Source organism: Cariama cristata, unplaced genomic scaffold (assembly GCF_000690535.1).
Source record: "Cariama cristata isolate BGI_N322 unplaced genomic scaffold, ASM69053v1 scaffold12642, whole genome shotgun sequence".
Taxonomy (NCBI): Eukaryota; Metazoa; Chordata; class Aves; order Cariamiformes; family Cariamidae; genus Cariama; species Cariama cristata.
Genome location: NW_009605571.1, coordinates 21145 through 41636, shown reverse-complemented (window position 1 = coordinate 41636; position 20492 = coordinate 21145). Strand labels below are relative to the sequence as shown.

At 50.1% G+C, this 20492-nt stretch overlaps 1 protein-coding gene across 1 annotated transcript; it reads right to left on the bottom strand.

Annotated features, from left to right (window-relative positions):
- On the bottom strand, positions 1-20263 carry HRAS (Harvey rat sarcoma viral oncogene homolog). The gene is made up of 6 exons (XM_009696018.1): positions 20196-20263; positions 10150-10303; positions 5776-5954; positions 3293-3452; positions 2475-2599; positions 1-313 (listed from the first exon to the last, which is right to left on the bottom strand). Exons 2-5 carry the CDS (start codon positions 10258-10260, stop codon positions 2480-2482), a joined length of 570 nt encoding a protein of 189 aa, XP_009694320.1. The 5' UTR covers positions 10261-10303; positions 20196-20263; the 3' UTR covers positions 1-313; positions 2475-2479.
- Positions 20264-20492: the final 229 nt, after the last annotated feature.

The following is a 20492-nucleotide window of genomic DNA, read 5'->3' as shown; positions in this document are numbered from 1 at the left end:
TTTGTCGAGACCATCAAATAATAATTTACTGTGATTCAATATGTGGCTTTGTACACTTGCCGGGGTGGAAGGAGGCCAAAGGAGGATGGGATGGGGAGAGAAAAAAAAAAAATAAGAAGTCGTTTGCCGCAGGCTTGGGTGAAGTGCGAGATAGTCCTTGGAGGGGCTCATGCTCCCCCTGTCCTCTTCCTTCTCCTCTTCTTCTCCCCCTCCCCCTATACTCCTCCCCTGAATCCGTTCGCTTCTTCCTTCGCTTCACCTCTTTCCTTGCGCTCTGCACAGTGGGAACCTCTCCAAGACACAGTCCAGTCAGCTGAAACCAGAAGAGGACACTCATTAGAATCCCTTCGCCATCAGAACCAGCCAGGGCAGTTTCTGTTACCCACCCCTCACATTTTGGGATGACCCTGCTCATACCCACAGAGGAAAAGCAAAGGGCTGCACAGGTCTTGGAGGTCTAGACCTGGCTCAGCAAAACATCTGCCCGTGTGCTGAAGGGAACAAGCAAATGGTCTGTGGAGTGATGGGTGAGCCTCGGGCATCTCACCAGACCTTCTGCCTCTGCCCAGACCTCACTGTGGGAAGGGACACTGTTCGGTGAGATTTTTCTCCCTGCTCCAGGGAGGATGGGAACCACAAAGGGAATCCAGGGCAAACGCAGCCAAATCTCCCTGACCACACACCCATCCTTCTCCTCCCCAAACCCCAGTGTGTCCTGGTCTTGCTTCTCCTTTTGTGCCCTCACGTTCCTCCTTCTCTGCTCTTGGCCACTGCAACTAGAATAAACTGGGATGTCTGGTTTCCAGTTCCTGCTTGAACAGAGAAAGATGTGGACAACTCACAGGACACACTTTCTCAATAGAGGGGAGTGTTTCCAAGAGTCTCCTTCCCACCCCTTCTTGCCCCTTTTTTTGAAGGCGCTGCCCATGCCAGTGCTGGCCACTGGGCTGTGATGGGGACCAGGCTGTGACGGGGACTGGGCTCCCGGCAGTCGGTGTAGGGGAGCAGCAGCGTCCGCCAAGCCCATGCCGTCAGCTGTGAGCCAGAGCAGGAAATGAGCCCCGAGCTCACATCCCCATCCGGAGGAAATGCTCCTGAACATCTGGAGGACCCGAACATCTGGAAAACCTCCTTTAGCAGTGATAAGTGTGCTGGGCACAGCATTCGGCTTGGCCCCCCAGGAGACCTTGCACGCCTCGGCTGGGAGCGGAGGGGTGGGGTGTTCGGGTGTTCTTTTGCTCATAGGAAGCAAATGCTGCCAGCGTTCCTTTTTTTTCCCCCCCTCTTTTCAGGGAAGAGCTCAGCTGTGCTTATGGCCTTTAGCTCAAAAAGCGACGGAGAAAAACCAGCTGCCCACCTCCACCTTCAGCAAGACCCTCTTAGCACAATCTCTGGACACGATGTGCTTCTCTTTAAGACTCCAGCAGTTGGGTAAAGGAGTGAAGGGCCAGTCCGAGTGCTTGGAAGACTCCTCAAAAGACATTAAGGGCAATGTTCGTGCAGGCTTTTCTCCCACACCCCAGTCCCAGATGTCCTTAAGACGTACATCTCCCCAGTGCACTCATCCCCAATTGCCTCTCTCTCCACTTCTGCCATGGAAGGAACTGGTTACACAGCCAGATGTTCCCAGGAGTTTGGCTTAAGGCCACCCAGCTCACACAGGGACATCGACAGGAGCTCTCCCTCACTGCTATCCAGCAGGATTGCAATGGTTTATTTAAACTCATCATTAAGAAAAACAAACAAACCAAAGAAAAACACAAAAAGGAAAGAAAAAGAAGAAAAACAGGCAAGTGAACGCAGACAATCAAAAACACTGTTTCTGGCTCCAGCCCGCACCATTTATAAAAGCAAAACAGCCCCCTTATGGCTAATTCTCTACATTGCATCAGCTCCAAATATCCCAGGGGACTTATCTAATGAGGAAAACTCTTCTGAGGAAGACAGGACTTTCACAGTGAGACAGGTCTGCTCTGAAGCTTTAGGATGAGGTAGTTTACACGAGTGCATTCAGAGGCAATGCCTTCATCCAGCTCTTCTTCATCGGAACTCTTCTACGGCCAGTCTGGTGAACGTGCACCGAGCCGTACACCTTCAACACCAGCTTAACTCCTCTTTCAGAGGGGCAGCATGAGAAGGAGCTTTCCCGAGGAAAGCATGACAAAACATGGTTTCGCTGGGGTTTTTTTGGTGTTTTTTTTTTTAAATTCAGTTCTGTAGAATTTTGTTCCACAAAACGAGGGGGAAAAATAACCTTTCCTCCTACGCAGTTCCTCAGGAAAGTGGGAGTTTTGACTTACCTATGCTTTAACAGAAAAATGCTATTTCAGGGAAAAAGGTGTTTCATTAAAAAATACCCATTGCTGAAATCGTTTCTGCTGCATTATGTTTGCAGACAAGTGCATCTGCAATCATCTCCTGCCCTGCTTCCAACATAGCCCCGCTGCACCCCATCTCCTGCTTCCAAAACTCACCATAGTCACGATATCACACATTTACAGTTCATGCAGCCGGGGCCGCTCTCATCTGGGGGATTCAGTTTACGCAGCTTGTGCTGACGGATCTCCCGCACCAAGGTGTAGAAGGCATCTTCAACTCCCTGGAAGAAAAGCATAGCTTGAAGCACCTGCCCACTTTGAGAAGGGACAGTGGAGAGAAGAGAAGGCTCTGCTCCCCATCCAGGTGTCCTCAGCAGTACAGATTGCGGAGTTAAAGGCACAAAACCAAGCTGGGAAGACTAACAGGGATCTTAGTGTGGCCCCCGAACAGCGAGTGAGATTAAGAGCTCCTTGGCTTTGTGGTTGCTTGTTCAAAAGTCCTTGAGATTCCTCAGCTTTCAGCAGCCTGAATGAGGTCTACGACCCAAGAGAAAAGCCACCACTGGACCACTGAAGGTATCAGCTGCTCTACTTCCACCTTTGTTCTTCCAGCACTGGTACATTCTGCCTGTAGGTCTGCCAAAATAGACCATGGATGAGGTTAGCCAAGTTCCCTGAGCTTAGCTGACCTGCAGTGACTACGGGGGTTATTCCAGAGCCTTGGAGAAAGCCTCGAGAAGGCATCTTCCCTTCACTGCTGCCAGAGCATGAGTTATGCACTTCTCCAGATTGGAGGCTCAAGCCCAGACAGGGGAGGGAACACCCCGATGGAGCATTTAGCCTTGAGGAAGCCACTAACCCTGGCCCTTGCACCCATCTGTCTGCAAAGTGATGTCTACCTGTTCCTGCCTCTCCAGGACAGCACTGGAGAAAAGAGAAGAAAAAGAAGATTTTATTTAAAACCCTCTTCCTACCTGTCTGGTTTTGGCAGACGTTTCTATGTAGGGGATCCCATAACTCCGGGCCAAATCCTGCGCTTGCCGGGTCTCCACTGTCCGGGCTGGTAGGTCACATTTATTTCCCACCAGCACCATGGGAACATCATCTGAGTCTTTCACCCTCTTGATCTGCTCCCTGCAAGAATAAAAGGTGCCAAAGTGAAAGGAGAAAAGGCATCAGGGGCCAGCTCTGGGACACTCCCCACCAGCTTCTTCATCAAGAATTAACAGGTACGCTTCATTCCTGCCAAGTGCCTTGTGTTGGGCTTTCAGGAGAATGTAAATGACCATGGCACAAAAGTGAGTAAACAGCAAAATAGCTAGGGCACTTTTGGAAGTGAAAACTAAACTTACTTCTGCTCTTTAAATGCAACTGTTTACAAAACACAACTCAAAATTAGGACAATCTATATTAAGACAGAAGCTTAAGATAGTTTAAGCTAAATAAAAATGAATACTGAAGCAGTTACCTGTGTTATATCCAACGTTTTAGAACAAGTAATCCCCCTGAATGGGGATTAAAAAAAGAAAGAAAGAAAAAAAAAATCACCTGCAACTAGAATTTGCTGAGCTGATAAACCAGCTTTTGGCAGCTGTAACCTTTTCTGCAGATGCACAGGCAGTATTTGCTTCCTTTCAGTTTAGTTCAGGTCACTCAAAGTTGAGAAACCAACTGGGAAGCAAAAAAAGCTGTAATGCTCACTTCTCCATTCCAACCTCGGATTTAAAACTAGGTGGGCGAGGATGAGATCTACCACTTCTAAAAATCTTAAAGGCCATTATGACCACAAACAATCCATTCAATTCCCTCCTGATAGATAATAACTTCCTTTGCTTAATAAATCATTTAACTTCAGATGCAGAACAGCTTTTTTTTCTTGCTCATGCATCCAGAACATTCAACATGGTTTTATTTAACTAATAAAAGCATCGTTTAAAATGCTGACTTCTGCATTTTAATTGAATTCAAATTTCCATGCAAAAGCAGCTGGACACGTATCACACACACAAAAAAAAAAATCAATCTTTTTTTTTAAATGTAGTAGAACATAGAAATGAAGTCTGACTATATGTATGATATGCCATAAAGCCACTTAAATGTTCCATGTAACATCCTGATCAGCAAATGCAAGTACTAAATTTAGTGCACAGGTTACACTTAGCTGAAAAGAGATACCTCCTAATGGTTACTAACCAGGGAGAGCTAGCATTTCTCTGGGGAATATTCTTTTAAAAGTGCAAACACAAAGAGCACAGGCGAAACGAGATGAAAGCCGGTGATTTACATCATGATTAAAACAGAGGTTTGAAATCGAGCCATCCTACGAGTGATTCACAGGCACCAGCCCTGGCACAAGGATGAATGCTGCTGAATCCCTCAGGTGCTTTAGGAAAATCCCATCTTTTGTCCTCTGGTTCAGCTAAACCAAGCCAAATTACTTCAACCATATAGTTATTACGCTGAACGTGCCTGCTAGCCGAAGACGGAGACATCTTGACAGCTCTGAGCAGCACTTCTGACTAAGGAGCAAGGAAGGGCTGTGCCTGTGCTCAGAGCTACAGGATTACCTGGGACCTGGGTTTGCGATGAGGGACTGGGGCACACAGCCCCTTGGTGGGCAGAGCGGAGACAGGCAGAGCCATCTCTTGCACCCACCTGCAAGTGCCTCCCACCACAGCCAAGCCTCAAAAAAAAAAAAAGCATAAAGCAGAGAGATCCCTCTCCAAGTTAGCATTGGGATAACCAGGGAAGATTCCCGCTGCATTTATATCATCTCCTTGGCTCTCCAGCTCTGATGGCTGCAGGAGGGAGAAGCGCAATGGGTAACCTGGGTGCAGCCAAAGCAGGATCGTGCCAGGACGGGGTCCCTGCTCCGCCACTGCCTCCCCAGTACATCCTCTTGGGCAAGTCACCTCGGCAGGACTCTGACTCTCCTCCTGCTCCGTCTTTGTCCTGGTTGAAACCGAGCTCCAAGGGGCCAGGATTGCCTCTCCCCACGTACGTGCAGCCGGCAGAGCGTGGCTTCGCCACAACGGTTGCCAGGAGAGGAAAGCAGCTCTCCCTGCCCTTCCCAGCCTTCTCTCCCAGCTCCCAGGCCCAGCAGAACTCACTGAGATCGATTGCACTAACAAAGCAATTCCATTAATTAGGGAGGGAAGGGAGGGGGGTCACAGAGGATCAGCTCTCTCTTTAGTCACTATAAACACTTAAACATTACATTACCGAGTCCCCAAAGGCCACAGGCAATCCCTGTGGATGGGTTTTATTGGAGTCAGTGACATTAGCCGTCTGCTCCGTCTCTTCCCTGGGGAATGGCCACTTCAGCTAATTGTCTTTGCTGGCAGCCAGCGCTTCCACCATGAGGCCTGATCTAAAAGGGATGGTAGGAGGGTGCAGTGGCAAGGCCTCTCCTCTTTGCACAGGGCAAGAGGGAAGAGGCCCTTCCCAGGATACCAACCTGTACTGGTGAATATCTTCAAAGGACTTGGTGTTATTGATGGCGAAGACGCAGAGGAATCCTTCCCCCGTTCTCATGTACTGGTCTCTCATGGCACTGTACTCCTCTTGCCCTGCGGTATCCAAGATGTCTAACAAGCAGGTCTCTCCATCGATGACAACCTGCTTTCTGTAGGAATCCTGCAGGCCAGGAGAGAGAGAGAAAGGGAGGAGGATGCGTTAAGGGAGGGATTGGGTCCGGCCAAGCAAAGGGATGCAGCGAGTGCATCCCTGGTAAGATGCCAGGTCGTGCTCTGCCTGGGTTTAGCTTCCATTAAATAGCCAACTCAATCTGTTTCAAAGATGGGAAGGAAACGAAAAAGAAGGGGGGGAAAAAAAAAAAAAGATAAAGGGAGCAGCTGAGCAGGTTTCCCCTTCTCTGGCAGAGCCACAGAGAAGACAGCCCCTGACTTGGTCTCTCCATTGCCAGCCCTGCCTCTGGGAGACCAGGGACAGTTTTGTCTCTACCACACTGCATAGCCCTTGACAAGTACTTTCCTAAGCTTTATTTAGTCCCAGCTAATCCCTTTGGCTACCATCCTGCCTGGGTGCTGGAAAGGGACACCTGGGAAAGGCAGCTCCGGCCGGCCAGGGCTTCCAGCCATCATTTGCAATCTGTAGGGCTGGAAGGTGTTTAAGATCATCTGGAAATCCAGCACCTCTGACCCATCTCAGATCAGGCACCAGAGGCGATATACCACCAGTAAGGCTGCAAACTGGGCTTGATGGTAAACCTCTTTTTCAAACATGAGAAAAAAACAAAACAAAATCATGCTGTGAGGAAGGTGTTTCCCACAACCACTCTGTGCCCAGAGGGCTCCAGGAGAGGTAAGGGCTATCCAAGCCAGTCCTTTGAAGTTGGGAGTTTTCCCTGCAGCAGAAGCAATCGCAACTTATCGCAGATGTGAGAAGGCCTGGAAATCACCCAGTGCATCCCTCAAAAGGTTTCCTTTTCAAAGCAAGCTCCTCAAAGTACTGCTTCTCCCCATCATGCCTCTCCCCCCATGCCCTGTCTCATCAGGAGGGATGCCGCTGGGGCAGCCCCTGCATGGAGGAACACCCTCATCCCTCTCTGACAGCTGTCCCCTAGGTACGGCACAGCATCCTCGACTCTCAGCAAGAGAAGGAAGCCAAGACCAAAGGTACGAAAAAGGTGCAAGTCAGCGATATGACCATGACAGCGCTTTGCAGCCACTCGCAGAGGCTACGGCTGCACTTTAGTTCAAACGGCTGCTGCTCTTCCAACGACCACAACAATGTTATCAGATGAGCTTTGCAGGTCTGCAGACAAACAGCCGACGCAGCAAAGGTCACCGACAGGACCAGCAGCGGCACAGAAAGGGAACGGGGCCAACGCGGCCTCCACCCTTTGGTTCATTACTACAACGTCGTCATCTACTGGGGGTAATTAAGAGTCTTTCCTCACCTTGCGCAGAGGGCTGCAAAATCAGAGGAGATGAGATCTGCTCTGCCATGACCTTCTCGGCCGTGACTTCCCAAAAAGGGGACTGCTGACCCACAACTGCTCTGAAGGCAACTGGCAGGCTGCCCTGCAGGGATGCGCTCCCGTTTCTAATCAATTATGGATCTGGAGCCTCCTTGGTGCAAGGTAGAAGAGCACTGGTTCCACCTCTGGGGTCCCAGTGCCTGGCATGGACCAGTAAAGGGGACCCCAGTGCCTGCTCTGCCCAGCAGATTATCCTCCCACCCCTGCACCCTGGCTGGCATCCAGAGGACCAACCTCTCAGCACACGTGTTCGCAATTAATTGTCAAGTCCCCAATTACAGGAGATCTCACCAGCAGAGAACACGCCTACGGAGAACCAACCCCACACCTCAGCTCAGGTCATCAACACGCTGTCGGTAAGGCCAGCATTAAAGCCTGTGACTAACTGACTGCTAAAAACTGGAAAACGAACCAAGAATTTCTCAACACAGTTTGACTCTTTACTCCATCCTCACTCATTCGCCATGGGACACTGCCAGCGACATACATTTCCTTGGTGCTTTGGCCCTCTCGTTCCCAAAACAAAGGTCTTTAAGGCTCCTCGGCAGTCCAAGACTGCGTGCCGTAGCAGGTCGGCTGGCGTTGAGCTACAGAGCCGGACATTTGCACCAGTGAATCGGGAGGGCAGGAGGGGGAGCAGGCACTCCGCCGGGGTCTCTGCCCCAGACAGGGGACAAACACTTCTCCACCCCTCCTGCCTTGGGGAGCATCTTCTCAGTGTACCCCAACCCGTTTGCACCCCACTTTGCAGCACAGCCTGCGCTCGATTCATTTAAGCGATGGGTAACGCCTCTGCTCCATGCACGTATACTTCCTCCCCCCCCGCTTCTTTTATCCTGCTCTTTTCAGCATTGCTCTGCTGTTTGTTAGCCGGCTGAACAGTCGGAGTCAGCTCCTGGGCATGATCCAAAGCAGCTTAGTCACAGGAGGGTGGTTTGTTGGTCACATTTGGATGGCTGGCAGGTAACTCTCTGTGCATCCTAAATCCCCATAAAATGAAGCATAATTAAAAGGAGTCACCCTGGAATGAGTGAGAAGATGGCCACGGTGTGGGGGCATGCAGGGAGCTACAAAGACATCAGGACTGGCGGGACCTGCAGATGGAAAAGCACCAGGGGCAAGAGGGGTGAAGAGCAGCTTGGGGACGCTTTAGGAAGAGAAGAGGAGGAGAAGAGTGGGGCTGGGGGGAGAAGAGAAGAGGAAAGCAGGCGTTTCCTGGGGCACAGCAGGAGCAGGCAGGGTGAGGAGGCTGTGCTGGGAAATGCCACGCAAGGTTTACATTCCCTGCTGCCTGTTTACATGGAGAAAATTCCCTGCAGGGTAAGTACAAGGGGCAGGCAGCTGGAGACAAAAAAAAGGATGCCAAAACCCAACACATCGGTGGGTCAGAGCTTCCTCTGCCCACCTCAAGGTCCAAGAGAGGATCCATCCACGCAGAGGTCTCCCCAGGGAGGCTGCTCTCCATCAGCAGCTCTTTTGCAGAAAATAACCTGGAATGTGTTTCTAAGAAAAGCATACGATGCTACTTCCCTACGAGCACGTGAGGGAGGAGGAGCTGGCAAAGAAGGCAACTGCATCCATAAGCAAGGTGCAGCACCAAGACTCGGGAGCCCTTAAATTACATTTCAGTCTCTGCCATGGACTTTCTAGGTGACCTTGACCAAATGACGTAATAGCACGTGCTTTTAAGTGCTTTCTCTCCTTCCCGTCTGTAGGTTTGCAAGACTATTTCTGCCTTTCTACCAAGCCCTGTCTTGCTTGTTTATTTAAGTTGTAAGCTGTTCAGGGTGGGGACTACACATACAACACCTACCAGAATAGATTTTTGATCCCAGCTGGGGCCTTTTAGCCATTACGATAATAATAACTGCAGCAACCACAGCTGCATTTATACACATCTGGTAGAGAATCCTTTAGGATTGCAGACAGGGATGTTATTGTCCAAGAAGCATGACAGAGCTGTAATTTGCCTTCCACGGGTGGACTTAATCCTCATGCAGAGCAACGGCTGCTGCCCACATCTCCCCTGAACGAAGGTGTAAGTCATGCAGGGGGTAATTAGCATCTCGCTAGCAACGGCAAAAGCAATCAGAGAATGGAATGTGTTTTTAAACGGTAAAAAAAAAATAATAAAAAAAATAGTATAATGGATATTGAAGACTGGACACCCGCTCTGCGCAGCCTGGAGGAGCATAGGGTCCCTGCCTGCTTCTCCACGCAAGGTGCTGAGCTGGACAGGTCAGTCCTACCACCCATGCCGACTATAAGACCCATACATCAACCTTTAACTTCACAATGGAGCAGAGACAGCACTGGGAACCACAACAGTTCAGCTGCTTGGCACGTCTCACTCAAACTGCAGGATGTACATAATACGACCAAGCTCTGATAAAACCTGTTTCATCAATAAATCTCAAAACATCCTGCATGAGAAGTCAGTATATTTACTCTGACTTCACAGGAGGAGAAATGGAAGCACAGGCACAAAATGGCTCTTCAGTCCCAAACCTTTAACCCCTCCCTACACTGTCGTCTCATCAGAAAGGAGGATTTTTGTGCTGCTTCTCAGCCCCTGCCCAGCTCTGCCCGCTTTTGCTGCCTGCCTCGCCATCTCTCTTCTGCAGATGCTGCTGTCCTTCCGTAGGAGGCACAAGTCGGTCACTGCGACCTCCAAACACGCACATAGTGACTCAGAATAGCTCTGAGAAGCAGAGGAACATCCCTGCTCAAGTTCAGATTTGAGACCAAGCTCAACAAGCTCTAGGCGAGGTAGAGAAGAGCAAGAGGAAAACACGCAGACAGACAAAACCCATACCCAGAGCCGCTTACCTCTATCGTGGGGTCATACTCATCAACAAAATGGTTCTGAATGAGCTGTATCGTCAAAGCACTCTTCCCAACACCACCAGCTCCCACCACCACCAGCTTATATTCGGTCATCTTCCAGCCAACCCCAGCTCAGGACTTCCAGAAGTACCACCACCTGCAAGGAGAAACACGGCCACCACATTAGGAAAGGGGGTCCCTCCCCATTGCCGCCTGCTCTGCAGCCAGGCTGAGCAGTCAGCCCCCCTTTTCTGCTGGGAAAGGCAGAAATCGGCAAAGCACAGCCTCATTCCTCGGGTATTGAGAGTTCCTGATGCCTCCTGCACATCCCAGGATCACCCAAATACCATGAGGTAGACACATGAAGGTCTGGGATCTGGCATGTTGTAACATGGAGACACCTAATCCTGCAAGGCAGAGGTGAAGGGATGTACCCCTTAAGGTTTTAACAGTCTTTTAAATTGCTTGACATCAGTAGGGATTGAGGATGGGACAAGGTAAACCCACTTCACTGCTATTCTGGATGGCAAAGAGCCACCCCTCACTCCTTGGGGTGAAAACCAGCAAGCCACCATCAGGGATGGAATATGCTTTTAATGCAGCTTTATGAAACTGCCCACAAAATTGCCACCACAGGGTATTCTGCTCCAGGACCACCCTGGACTCTCATCACAAACTTGCAGACGTACCACCCTGGTAAGCTTGGCCTGGAAACGGGGAGATGTGGGATGGCCTGTGTGCCCCAAGAGTCAAGGGCTTTCTTACCTTCTTCCCACCCAGAACACTGACTACCCTGGGAATGTGACCAGCGAAAATTACACTTATTTCACTCTATCACCCTGTACTGCACCTCCATGATCCATTGTCTGTCTTTTGCTTTTATGGTCTGATGCTCTGGGGTCTCAAATATGAGACACCCTCACCTAAAACCATGAAACTTCGTCTAAAAGTACAGCAGGGAACTGCAGCATCCAGAGCTATTTAACCTAATACTCTCTGCTAATAATGAAGGTTCCTTTAAAATTGGCAAAATAATCCATCAAACAATACAAAACTATGTTTGCCCTGTGATATGCTGCAATCCTTTGAGCCTGACAATCTGGCTGCAAACATCACCCATTCCCCAAGCAAACCTCAAGAGGTAAGGGAGTGTTACTGATAAGAAAACAGAGGTACAGGCTGTGTAAATCAAAAATAAACCCTGAAGTAACCAATTTAAGAGGTCTGGTTTCCAGAAGTATTCAGCGCTGTCTCCGATTTGCCTTATCTCAAGCCAGCAAGCTAAAATCATTAGATAAGATTTGAAAGGTTTGGATGTCAATGCTCACAGAAGCCGGGAAGAAGTCCCAGCTCCCCCCCCAACACGCCGTTAGCTCCATGTCTTCACCCTCAAGGCTGTGTTAAACCTCAAACCACAGGGCAGGTTTGAGATCATGGCACATCCAACGCCTTTGCCCGTCCTCCAGCTACTGATGCCTCCCGCTGTGCTGGCCATCGCACCAGGGAGGAAGACTGCGGATCGGGCACTCCTGCTCCCACAAGATGAAGCTGGCATGCCCCACATGGAAGCAAGAGATGCTATCATGGAAAGCTGCTAATAGGGAATGATGATTAGGGTCAGGATGAGCAAACCACGCTTCGGCAGCACCATGTACTTGCCATGGTGCTTCAGCAGGAGAAAATTCATCCTTCCCCACCTCCTCCCTTAAATTTCTGCTCCAACTTCGCAGAGAAAGAGGAACTTTAACTCAGGAAGATTACAAAACCCCGAAGGTTTAAATAGAAATCCACCCTTGCTGGACTGCAACCCCTGCCCACTGAAAGTCACCCCCGGGGTCAGATACTCATCCACAGCCATCATCTGCGAGCTCTGGGGAAGCCACCCGAAACCAAGTGGGTAGTGGGAAGATGAGCTCACGGTTCCCCTGGCCGCTTGCCATCTGACGCAGGCTGCAACAACATTGCACGGGGATTAAACACCCCCCCCGGACAGTTAAATCACTCAATCCTCCTCCTTGGGCTCACCAGCCCTGCTCCCAAAATCCTGGAAGGTGGTACAAACTGTGCCAGCAAAGGCCGCTTTAGACCCAGTCTGTGTCTGATGCATTTGCTAGCGCAGCAAAGATCTAATGGAAAGGAGGCCAGAACTTTCTGCCGTCAATCCCTACCTGATTGCAACCTTAAATCACTCAGACATTTCAATCACCCACTCGAGCTGGGAGCAGTCAGGCACAACCGCCTCTTGCCAAAGCCCTTTTCTGAGCTGCTGTCTTGGTAGCAGGAAGGCAAACAGAGCTGATGCCCTTCTCAGCATCCAAGATCCTGAAGGAGGGCAAGGGAGGGGGTGGAAAAGAGCAACCAAAGCACAAACACGATGCCAAGCAGGACCTCTGGTTGCTGTCCTGTCCTTCACTGCTGGAGAAGCTGAAGGTCATTAAACACGGTGAAAAAGTGGTGATGGTAGGGGAAATGAGGTGCAAGTAATATGATATCCAGGTCCATACCCAAAAGTGTTGCTGCTTCCCAGAAAGTCCGATGTACCTCTGGTCTGGTGACCAAGGAAGAGATGCGGGTTGAAAGCAAGGCTACAGGAGACAACCTAAGTGATCACACTAAATGACTGTGAGCACATTGCTCTGCTCCATTAATGCACACCCTCACGTCTATGAACTTCTCACAAAGGTTTCTTCTCAGGGACAAGAGAGACCCCCAACCCAGGCTTCTCATCGTTCTCGGATGGGAAGAGACAATTACCATGAGGGATGGTCCCAGGCTGAAATGGGGACTGAGGAACAAATGCTGCTGGCCAGGAGGGGATCGCTCCTGCAGCAGAACGACTCCACAGCTGAACCCAGAGGGTCTTGAGGGTCTGAAAAAAACCTCTGCAACCAGCTCCCACCTTTCATACAGAGCAAGGAGATCTGCAACACCTAGCAAAACACATGGCGGCTGCAAATAAAGGCCTGCAGTGGCTACAATGGACCTTGCTCTGCATCTGGTGCTGATGACAGAGCAGCTGCTGCAGTGATGCTCAAGGGGAACTGCACAGCCGTCCAGGTCTATGGGACTTCCTAAGGCAGCAAGAAAAGCCTAGACTCAATAGGGAGGAGAAGACATGAGTCCTCAAGGAGGGGGTCCGTCCTCTAGACCACCCTAGTGGAAGGCACCGCTTGGGCTATCCCTTCAGAAGACCCTGAGCCCACCCAGCCTCCTGGTCCACTCTGCAGCAGAAGGTGCGGGTCGAGGTGGTCACTCATAGCAGCTTATGGGTCTTCTCCTGCTCCAGACCCCAGCTGAGTGGCAGAGCTCCGCTGCACAGGAGAAGGGCAACCACACACCAGCAAACCCTGAGCATCACCCTCCTAGCCCAGAGCTTTGAGCTCTGACTCCTCCAGAGAAACACAGACCTACATCTCCCTGCTTCGCATCCACCCAAGAGGTGGGGGAAATGAAAGGGGCAAAAAAACCTATTGCTGCCCACCACTCACGGCCAGCACATGGACAATTTACATACAGGAACCCTGCAGCGGTGGTGTTTGCTCACTCACACTGTACTCACAAGGTGCTGGCACATCGGCTAACTCTTCACCGCTCTGCATGCCATCCTCACCTCGGCAATGGCAGGAGAGATTCGGCAGCTTGCAGAGGACAGCAAGTCCAGCCCATCCAACTGTTTCATACCATCGCTGCAAAACATGGCCTAATGTAGGACGAGAGTGTGGGGAATGATGGACAGGTCTGGGCGTAACAGATGCCTGAATTCATGTGTGCTAAAACCAATGTTTAGATGAGCTCGCTTCCTTTCCCAAAGGATTCACGATGCAAGCTCTTCGCAAGGAGTGTGCAGACCCAACTGCTCATCAGAGCACGTGCAAATGCCAAAGGAGAGGAAGCCTGGCCAAAAGCTGCGGGGAAAGCGAGGATTTCCATATGGCCAAGCTTTGTTACAGAGTTGGGCAGCTGGTCTTATCCCTAAGTTGACCTTACGAACACCACCTCATAGCTCCTCATCATGCTCTTTGCTCCTGAACATGGGAAGAGCAAGGCTGCTCATCAATGCACGCACAGGTTTCAACACAGGAGTGGCTGTCTCTCAATGCCACACGAACATCACCACCACTGCATGGGCTGGGTCAAGGAATAGCCATCCCAAAGACAATGTTTCTGGCTCTCCGAAAAAACAGAGGCATGGAAGAGAGAGTGGGGCTCCTGCCAGAGAGATGGTAACAGACACCCCAAGTTTTCATGCTCAGTCTGGGGACACACCAGACGGAGGTTTACAGCCTGTTGGTTGTTGTGAAACCTCCTCCCGATGTGAGGATTTCCCAAGCAGGATAAACAATAGTTTCTATTTCTCAGTAGCTAACGCAGAGCCCACAGAGCTGACCACAAAATAACAGAGGGAAACAGGAAAGCACAGCCTCCCAGTCCCACGCTTTGCAGGAACAGCACTTCTTCCACCCTCTGCAAGCTCTTCAAGATCTAAAAGCCTGACCCAGGTTACCGTCTGGTGTTTGCCCTGCCTATCCAAATTTATCACCTCTGCAGTACTCAACTGTTGCACCCCCCTAAAAGCCAAGCAGGGCTGTCAAACAAATAGCTGAAAAAGACAGCAAGGAGGAGAGACGTTCAGGAGTACCATCAGGGAAAAAGGCAGGCTGGGATCCGTGTGCCAAGCCAATATAGCCCCAGTGTGGAGCCGGAGCTGTCGTCGCTGTATTTCCTGACCTCATGGATTTTCTCCTGTAGTGAGAAGGCTCCTGGCTCCTGTTCAAAGCTGTCTAGGAAAGCCTCACCAAATGCTTCCGCCTGGCAGCAGCAGCTGCTCCCAGCCCGGTAGCCAGAGCCATGCAGCTCCAGCAAACAAGAAACATCTGCCAGCCTTGCGCAGGAAGCCGGGAGAGCAAGCACCCAGCCCCGGCAGGCACCAGCATCCTACCTTTGTCTTGCAGGGAGGGGATGAAGGTGTAGAAGGCAGAACGCACATCTCCTTATCTTCTCCCCTGCCTTGGGCATGCTGGGCAGCACGGAGGCTTTGCCCGCAGAAGCGAGGACCGAGATGCTTGGCACAAGCTTTCACAGGGCTAAGACCTAAAGCAAGCGTAGGCATCAAGGTTACAGTTGCTACCCAGAGACCCAGCTGTGTCCTGCAAAGAAGAACCTGAGGTTCTTCACAGTCCCTCTTCTCCAGCGCAGAGCTTCATCTGCAGGAGGAAGAGTGGTTTTGGGGACCTGACTGTGAAACCTCCAGAAATTCACTCAGCAGAAGCAGAGGTGAGGAACTCAAGGGGTTTGGCCCCATCAGTACATCCCATCCCACCACCACAGTTTCGAGAAAAGTTTGGGTATCAAGCAAAATGGATTTGCAGTGGGTTTCTGATGCATTTGCCATGAGGGAGGCTCTGAAACCCTTCCAACAGGATCATTGAATGAGCTTTCTCTGTGTCCTCCCTTTCCTCCCATTGCCTTGTTTCTCCCCCAGGATGGACACCAAGCCAACTAAAAAAGCCAAGAGACATTTTTGTGCAGCACTGCCGTACTGAGGCCAGCCACGACAGAAGTTTTACAGCTGTTCATTACTGAACATTTACCCTCTACGTGTCTGTTAGGAGCCTTCGCATTTAAAGGCATCAGAATTCAGTTGCACCTCTGCTCATCTCTTCGCACACGTCTAAGACCGGGCACCCTTTCCCCCAAAAGCCCTGTCCATGGGAACCGAGGAGCCCTTAGACCACAAACACCGCAGTGTTTGATTTTATTTCCCTTCAGCAGGGAAAATGGTTTGCAGTCCTCTAGGAAACCAATGCTCATCTCAGCCTTTTACTGGCAGTCCACCATGCCTGCAAGTCAGGAATCCTCCTTGGTGATTTTAGAATATTGACAAAGCAAACCTTGCTGGTTCACCCCAGTGACTGTCCAGGCTCCTCCATCTTCTCATGCACAAGACTGTCACCAATGTCACAAAATACAGCTGGTGGAGGGACTAAAGGACCTTCTCCAGTGATACAAAATGCCACCTTTCATTTCCACTCAAGGATCAAAATGCTGATGTTCTCCATGGCTTGCCCAGTCCGAAAGAGATCAGGGAAACGAGGCTGGCAAGCTGATGTTCTGTTACGAATCACAGTCTATCCAATGCTTCATTTTAATTTACTTGTTGTTTTTTAAATTAACAAGTGGGTTGCAAATCCAACCCAACGTGCTTGTCGTTGGCTTGCTGGCTGTGTACCCACAAACTGAGACAATGCAGCCCACATGAAAAAAAAAAAGAGAGGGATGCCAAAGATGGAATAAAAGTTGCAAATGGTGGTGGCCCTGCTTTGGAGAAACAACTTGGGGATAACAAATGTCTTCTATTAGAGAAAAAAAGAAAAAAGCTTAAGAGGAACAGAATAGCTTCTTCCATCCTCTGCAAGTTCTTCAAGATCTGAAGGAAGACGCAGCCTGTCCCAAGAGACTGAGCACAAAAATATTGCTCCAGAGGAAAAAAAAAAAATGAAAATAGGTAAGGAATGACAACATGTAGAAGGCTCAAAACACAGGCTTACATTCAAGGAGAAACTTGGGAGGAAGGATAACAGAAAGCAGGTTCGAGGCACAGGCGGGTCTGGAAGAGAGGGATTGCCTCTCCACAGCACCCAGAAACATGTCCCAGCAGCAAGGTGCAAGCCATGGCTTCGCACGAGGTCTTGAACAGGCATGGACGGGTCCTTGCACCAGGCCCAGCCCTCCCACAGTTCCCAGTTGAAGCACCTCTGACAACACAACTCCTCCACCAGTATCCAACTACAAAGGGCTAGCGAAGTCCCTGTTCATCTTTCTTCTCCAGAAAAGATGGAAGGACAAAAGAAAACAAGATAGTACCATCCTCACCAAAGCTGCTGCCCGTTTTCTGTTCCCTCGTTCCTGCTTCAGCTGTCTGATAGCTGAGTAAGAGACAAAGCTGCACAATCACCAGTTGTTAGCAGTAAGCTGGTCTGGCTCCGCTGTTCCTGCTTTCCCTCTCAAATACTAAATATTCTTAATAGAGTAAGCTGGCAACAAAGAACTTCAAGAAAAACAACTGGTTGGTAGCTATGCCTAAACCCAAACCAGCAAACCCAAAACAAAAACCACCCAAAACAGCAAACAACCTACACAAGTCAGTAACTTGATAAACCCAAATAACAAACCAGCTCCCCAAGAGCTTTCCCTCTGGATGAAGGAATTGCCACCCCAGCCAATACAGGCCACCAAAATAACTGTACTTCAAAGAAAGATTAGCAGACTCCTTATCTCAGGAGTTTATAAACCAGGACTTCTCATGGGCAGGTCTCCAACATCATGAACGTGGCATGGGAAACAGCATGCCATCGGGCAACTCTGGCAGGTGCCGGGACGTGCTTGCGAATCGCGGTGGGATCTTCACCTCCCACCATCACCACTCTACCCTCCTCCCTGAAAGCAAGGTGCCAATCCCACCATAGTCTCTGCAGAAGAACCAATCTTCCAAGCTAGCTTCCACAGAGAGAAAGCAGGCTGCTCTGCAGGTTACTTGGTGCCAGTCCATGGAAAGGTCTGAAAGAAACAGGCAAGCGAATGATACATCTGCTGAACACAGAGCCTTAAAAAACTCACAAGCAGATGGGAGAGACCACCTGGGCTAGCATCCAAGTCACTAGCTGAGAACACCAGTTGTCTGCATCTGGCAGGGCCAGCGGTTTGAAGAAATCAAAGACAGTTTTTAAATTATGCCTGTGATTTATGATCTAACACTTAAGCGCTGTTTGAGACTCTAGATGAGCAAGAGTAACCTGCGTAAGGGAAGAGGAGGCTGGAGTTTTGTCGGAAAGCCTGGTCAAGGTGGATGCATAAAGGCACGCCACAAAGGAGGTTGGGACAACAGGTGACAACTCCATAAAAACCGAGCTCTTCTCTTGCAGTCAGGACTTAAAACCTAGTGTTGATTCTGCCAACGCATGTGGGAAAGCGATGTGGAGGAGGAAAAGCTCTTGCTGCCAAGATGCAGAAGACTGCAAACTGCCAGGGTTCCTCCACTTTCATCTCCTCTCCAGCCTCCCAGGGCCAAGCAGGTGGTTCAGAGGCAGACGCTTCCCCGCCTGGGCTGGCAGCTCTCCACCTCGCCCTGGAAAAGAGACTTCTCCCAGGCTTCCCAGCCTTTTTCAGAAAAACGAATGAAGAACATTGTGCAACAGAGAGGCCAAGACGGAGCTCAAGAGGAGGTGGCTTTTAACCTTCCTTGGCATTAAAAATCCCATCTATAAACATAAATGAGACGGGTGAAAGGCAGCGTGATGTACCTTGAGCGTATGAAGAGGTGGACAGGTAAGTTTAAAGCAAGATCCACATTATAGACGATAATAACTGCTAAAATGTGTGGTAGGCAACCAAGCTCTGAGCAATCTCTTGATTTGCTAGACTCAGTACCAAATTGTACTGATCTTCCCACAAGATATAAGGCGCAATGAAGTAGAAACTTGGACCAGACAAGCACATAACACCAGCGTAAGTAGACTCTGTAATTACAGCTATTAACAGGGACAGAGAACATCAGGCTTTGGGGTGAACGCTACCCAGTAATAGGGTGGGATTAGAAGAGATGCTGTCTCCAGGCTGGTTTCCTAAGGTACCTGATGTCTTCTGCCTGGTCCTCTTGGTGATGAAAGGAGCAGCTGAAGGCAAGCTGCCAAGGAAAAGGTACGGCCTCTCCCGGGAGCCACCAGTCCTGCCATCATGCTACGGCAGGTCGCAGCTGCCTGGCTCTCTGCTGCAACAGCATGAGAAGGGACAAATTCAGATCTCGCCAGCAAGGTGCAATAGATGGAGCACCCAGTGCTAGAGCAAGGGGTGGTGGCCATGTATGAACAGAAACATCATCTTCCTCCTTGCTGTACAGACACACAAGGGGATGCAAACAAGCCAAGGGACTTGCCCAAAGTCGTCAATGGGTGGTAAAGCTGGGAACTACATTCAGGCAATGTGACCTCCCATCCAGGCTCTTCACATGAGACAAAAAGCTCCCAGTAGAACTTTTGGATGGGAAAGCTGTTGGTCTCCTGCTGGGTCTTTGTGTTGGGCTGTCAGAGCTGGCAGCTCCCCCTCCAGCCCAGTTTCCCTGGGCAGAGATGGCTGGGGAGGCAGGGTACATCAAGCGGCAAAGTCTGGAGCGCTCCAGGAGGCACCCTGCTCTCCAGTTCTCCTAATGAAATCACAAGTGGGTCACAGGCACAGGCGGCCGGCAGCAAGGCGGATGCTCGGATGCACAGATAAGCAACGGGAGATGCAGGCAGGGCTGGGAGCAGAGGGGCAGGCTGAGCACCACTGCCGTTTGCCCCACTCTAAGCCCAGCTACAAGAAAGGGGGAAGCCACTGGTAAAAGGTGACCTTATACGTGGCTTAATAACATTGCCAGTCCCAACCTGAGCACCACCAATGCTTATCAGGCCAAAAAAATGTACCCCATAGTCAAGAAATGCATTCCCCCTATGAGATTTCTGTTCTCTCCTTCCTCATCCTTCCCTGCTCCTCCCAAACAAACCACTGACAGGGAAAAATTAGGAAGCTGGTTTCAGGAAATGCATCCAAGCCATTTTCACTGAGAAAAATTTGCAATGGAAATACGCCTGGCTGTTCAGCTTCCTGCTTGCTTTAAATCCTAACACATATATATTTTTACAGCAAATAAATGGATAAGGAAACAGGGTATTTGCAGCTGAGAAGTTTCAAGAATTGTTTTGATAATGCTTTTAGCTTTTTTAATTTTTTCTTTTAACATTTAATGGATAAGAGACTTTTTAAATGGTCAGGTCTTGGAGCAAAATAATATTACAAGACCATTGGTGAGCTCCAGTCTTCAGGAATGAAATGGAGCACATAGCACATGTCCTATCGCACTACAGCTCCTGCAGCAGAAAGGTCCAGACGGAGAGTCAGCACCATTGGGATGGGGTGGAAAGAGGTGGAAGCTGTTGACCAGCGGCAGAAAAACAGACAAATTAGTATCTTGGGATAGCAGGAACCTAGCCTGCTCCTGCCAACACAGCACTCACCCTCCAGATGGCTAACCAGCCCCGCAGAGAAATAGGGTCCTCTCGTCTGGGGATGGCTCAAGTCCTCCTAGAAGGAGAAGAAAGACAGAGGAGGAGTGAGTGATCCCTCTCTGCAGGGATAGCCAGCTCCAGCTGGGTTGGATTTGGACAGGCATATCTTGGGGTACACTTCGGTTAGTAGCCAGCCCGACACCCCGACATTCCCTGGACAGCACCTCGGATCTTGTACTGGAAGGGGAAAAGCAGAGTCAATCCCCATCCGTCCTCTCTCACATGTGGTATATCACAGCCCACTAA

What these genes read in the sequence shown, in the direction of transcription:
- HRAS (XM_009696018.1), bottom strand. Translation starts at nt 10,260, where the DNA reads ATGACCGAATATAAGCTGGTGGTGGTGGGAGCTGGTGGTGTTGGGAAG. An exon ending in AGTATGACCCCACGATAGAG is followed by an intron (nt 5,955 to 10,149) that starts GTAAGCGGCTCT and finishes CCTGGCCTGCAG; the next exon opens with GATTCCTACAGAAAGCAGGT. An exon ending in CGTCTGCCAAAACCAGACAG is followed by an intron (nt 2,600 to 3,292) that starts GTAGGAAGAGGG and finishes CTTTTCTTCCAG; the next exon opens with GGAGTTGAAGATGCCTTCTA.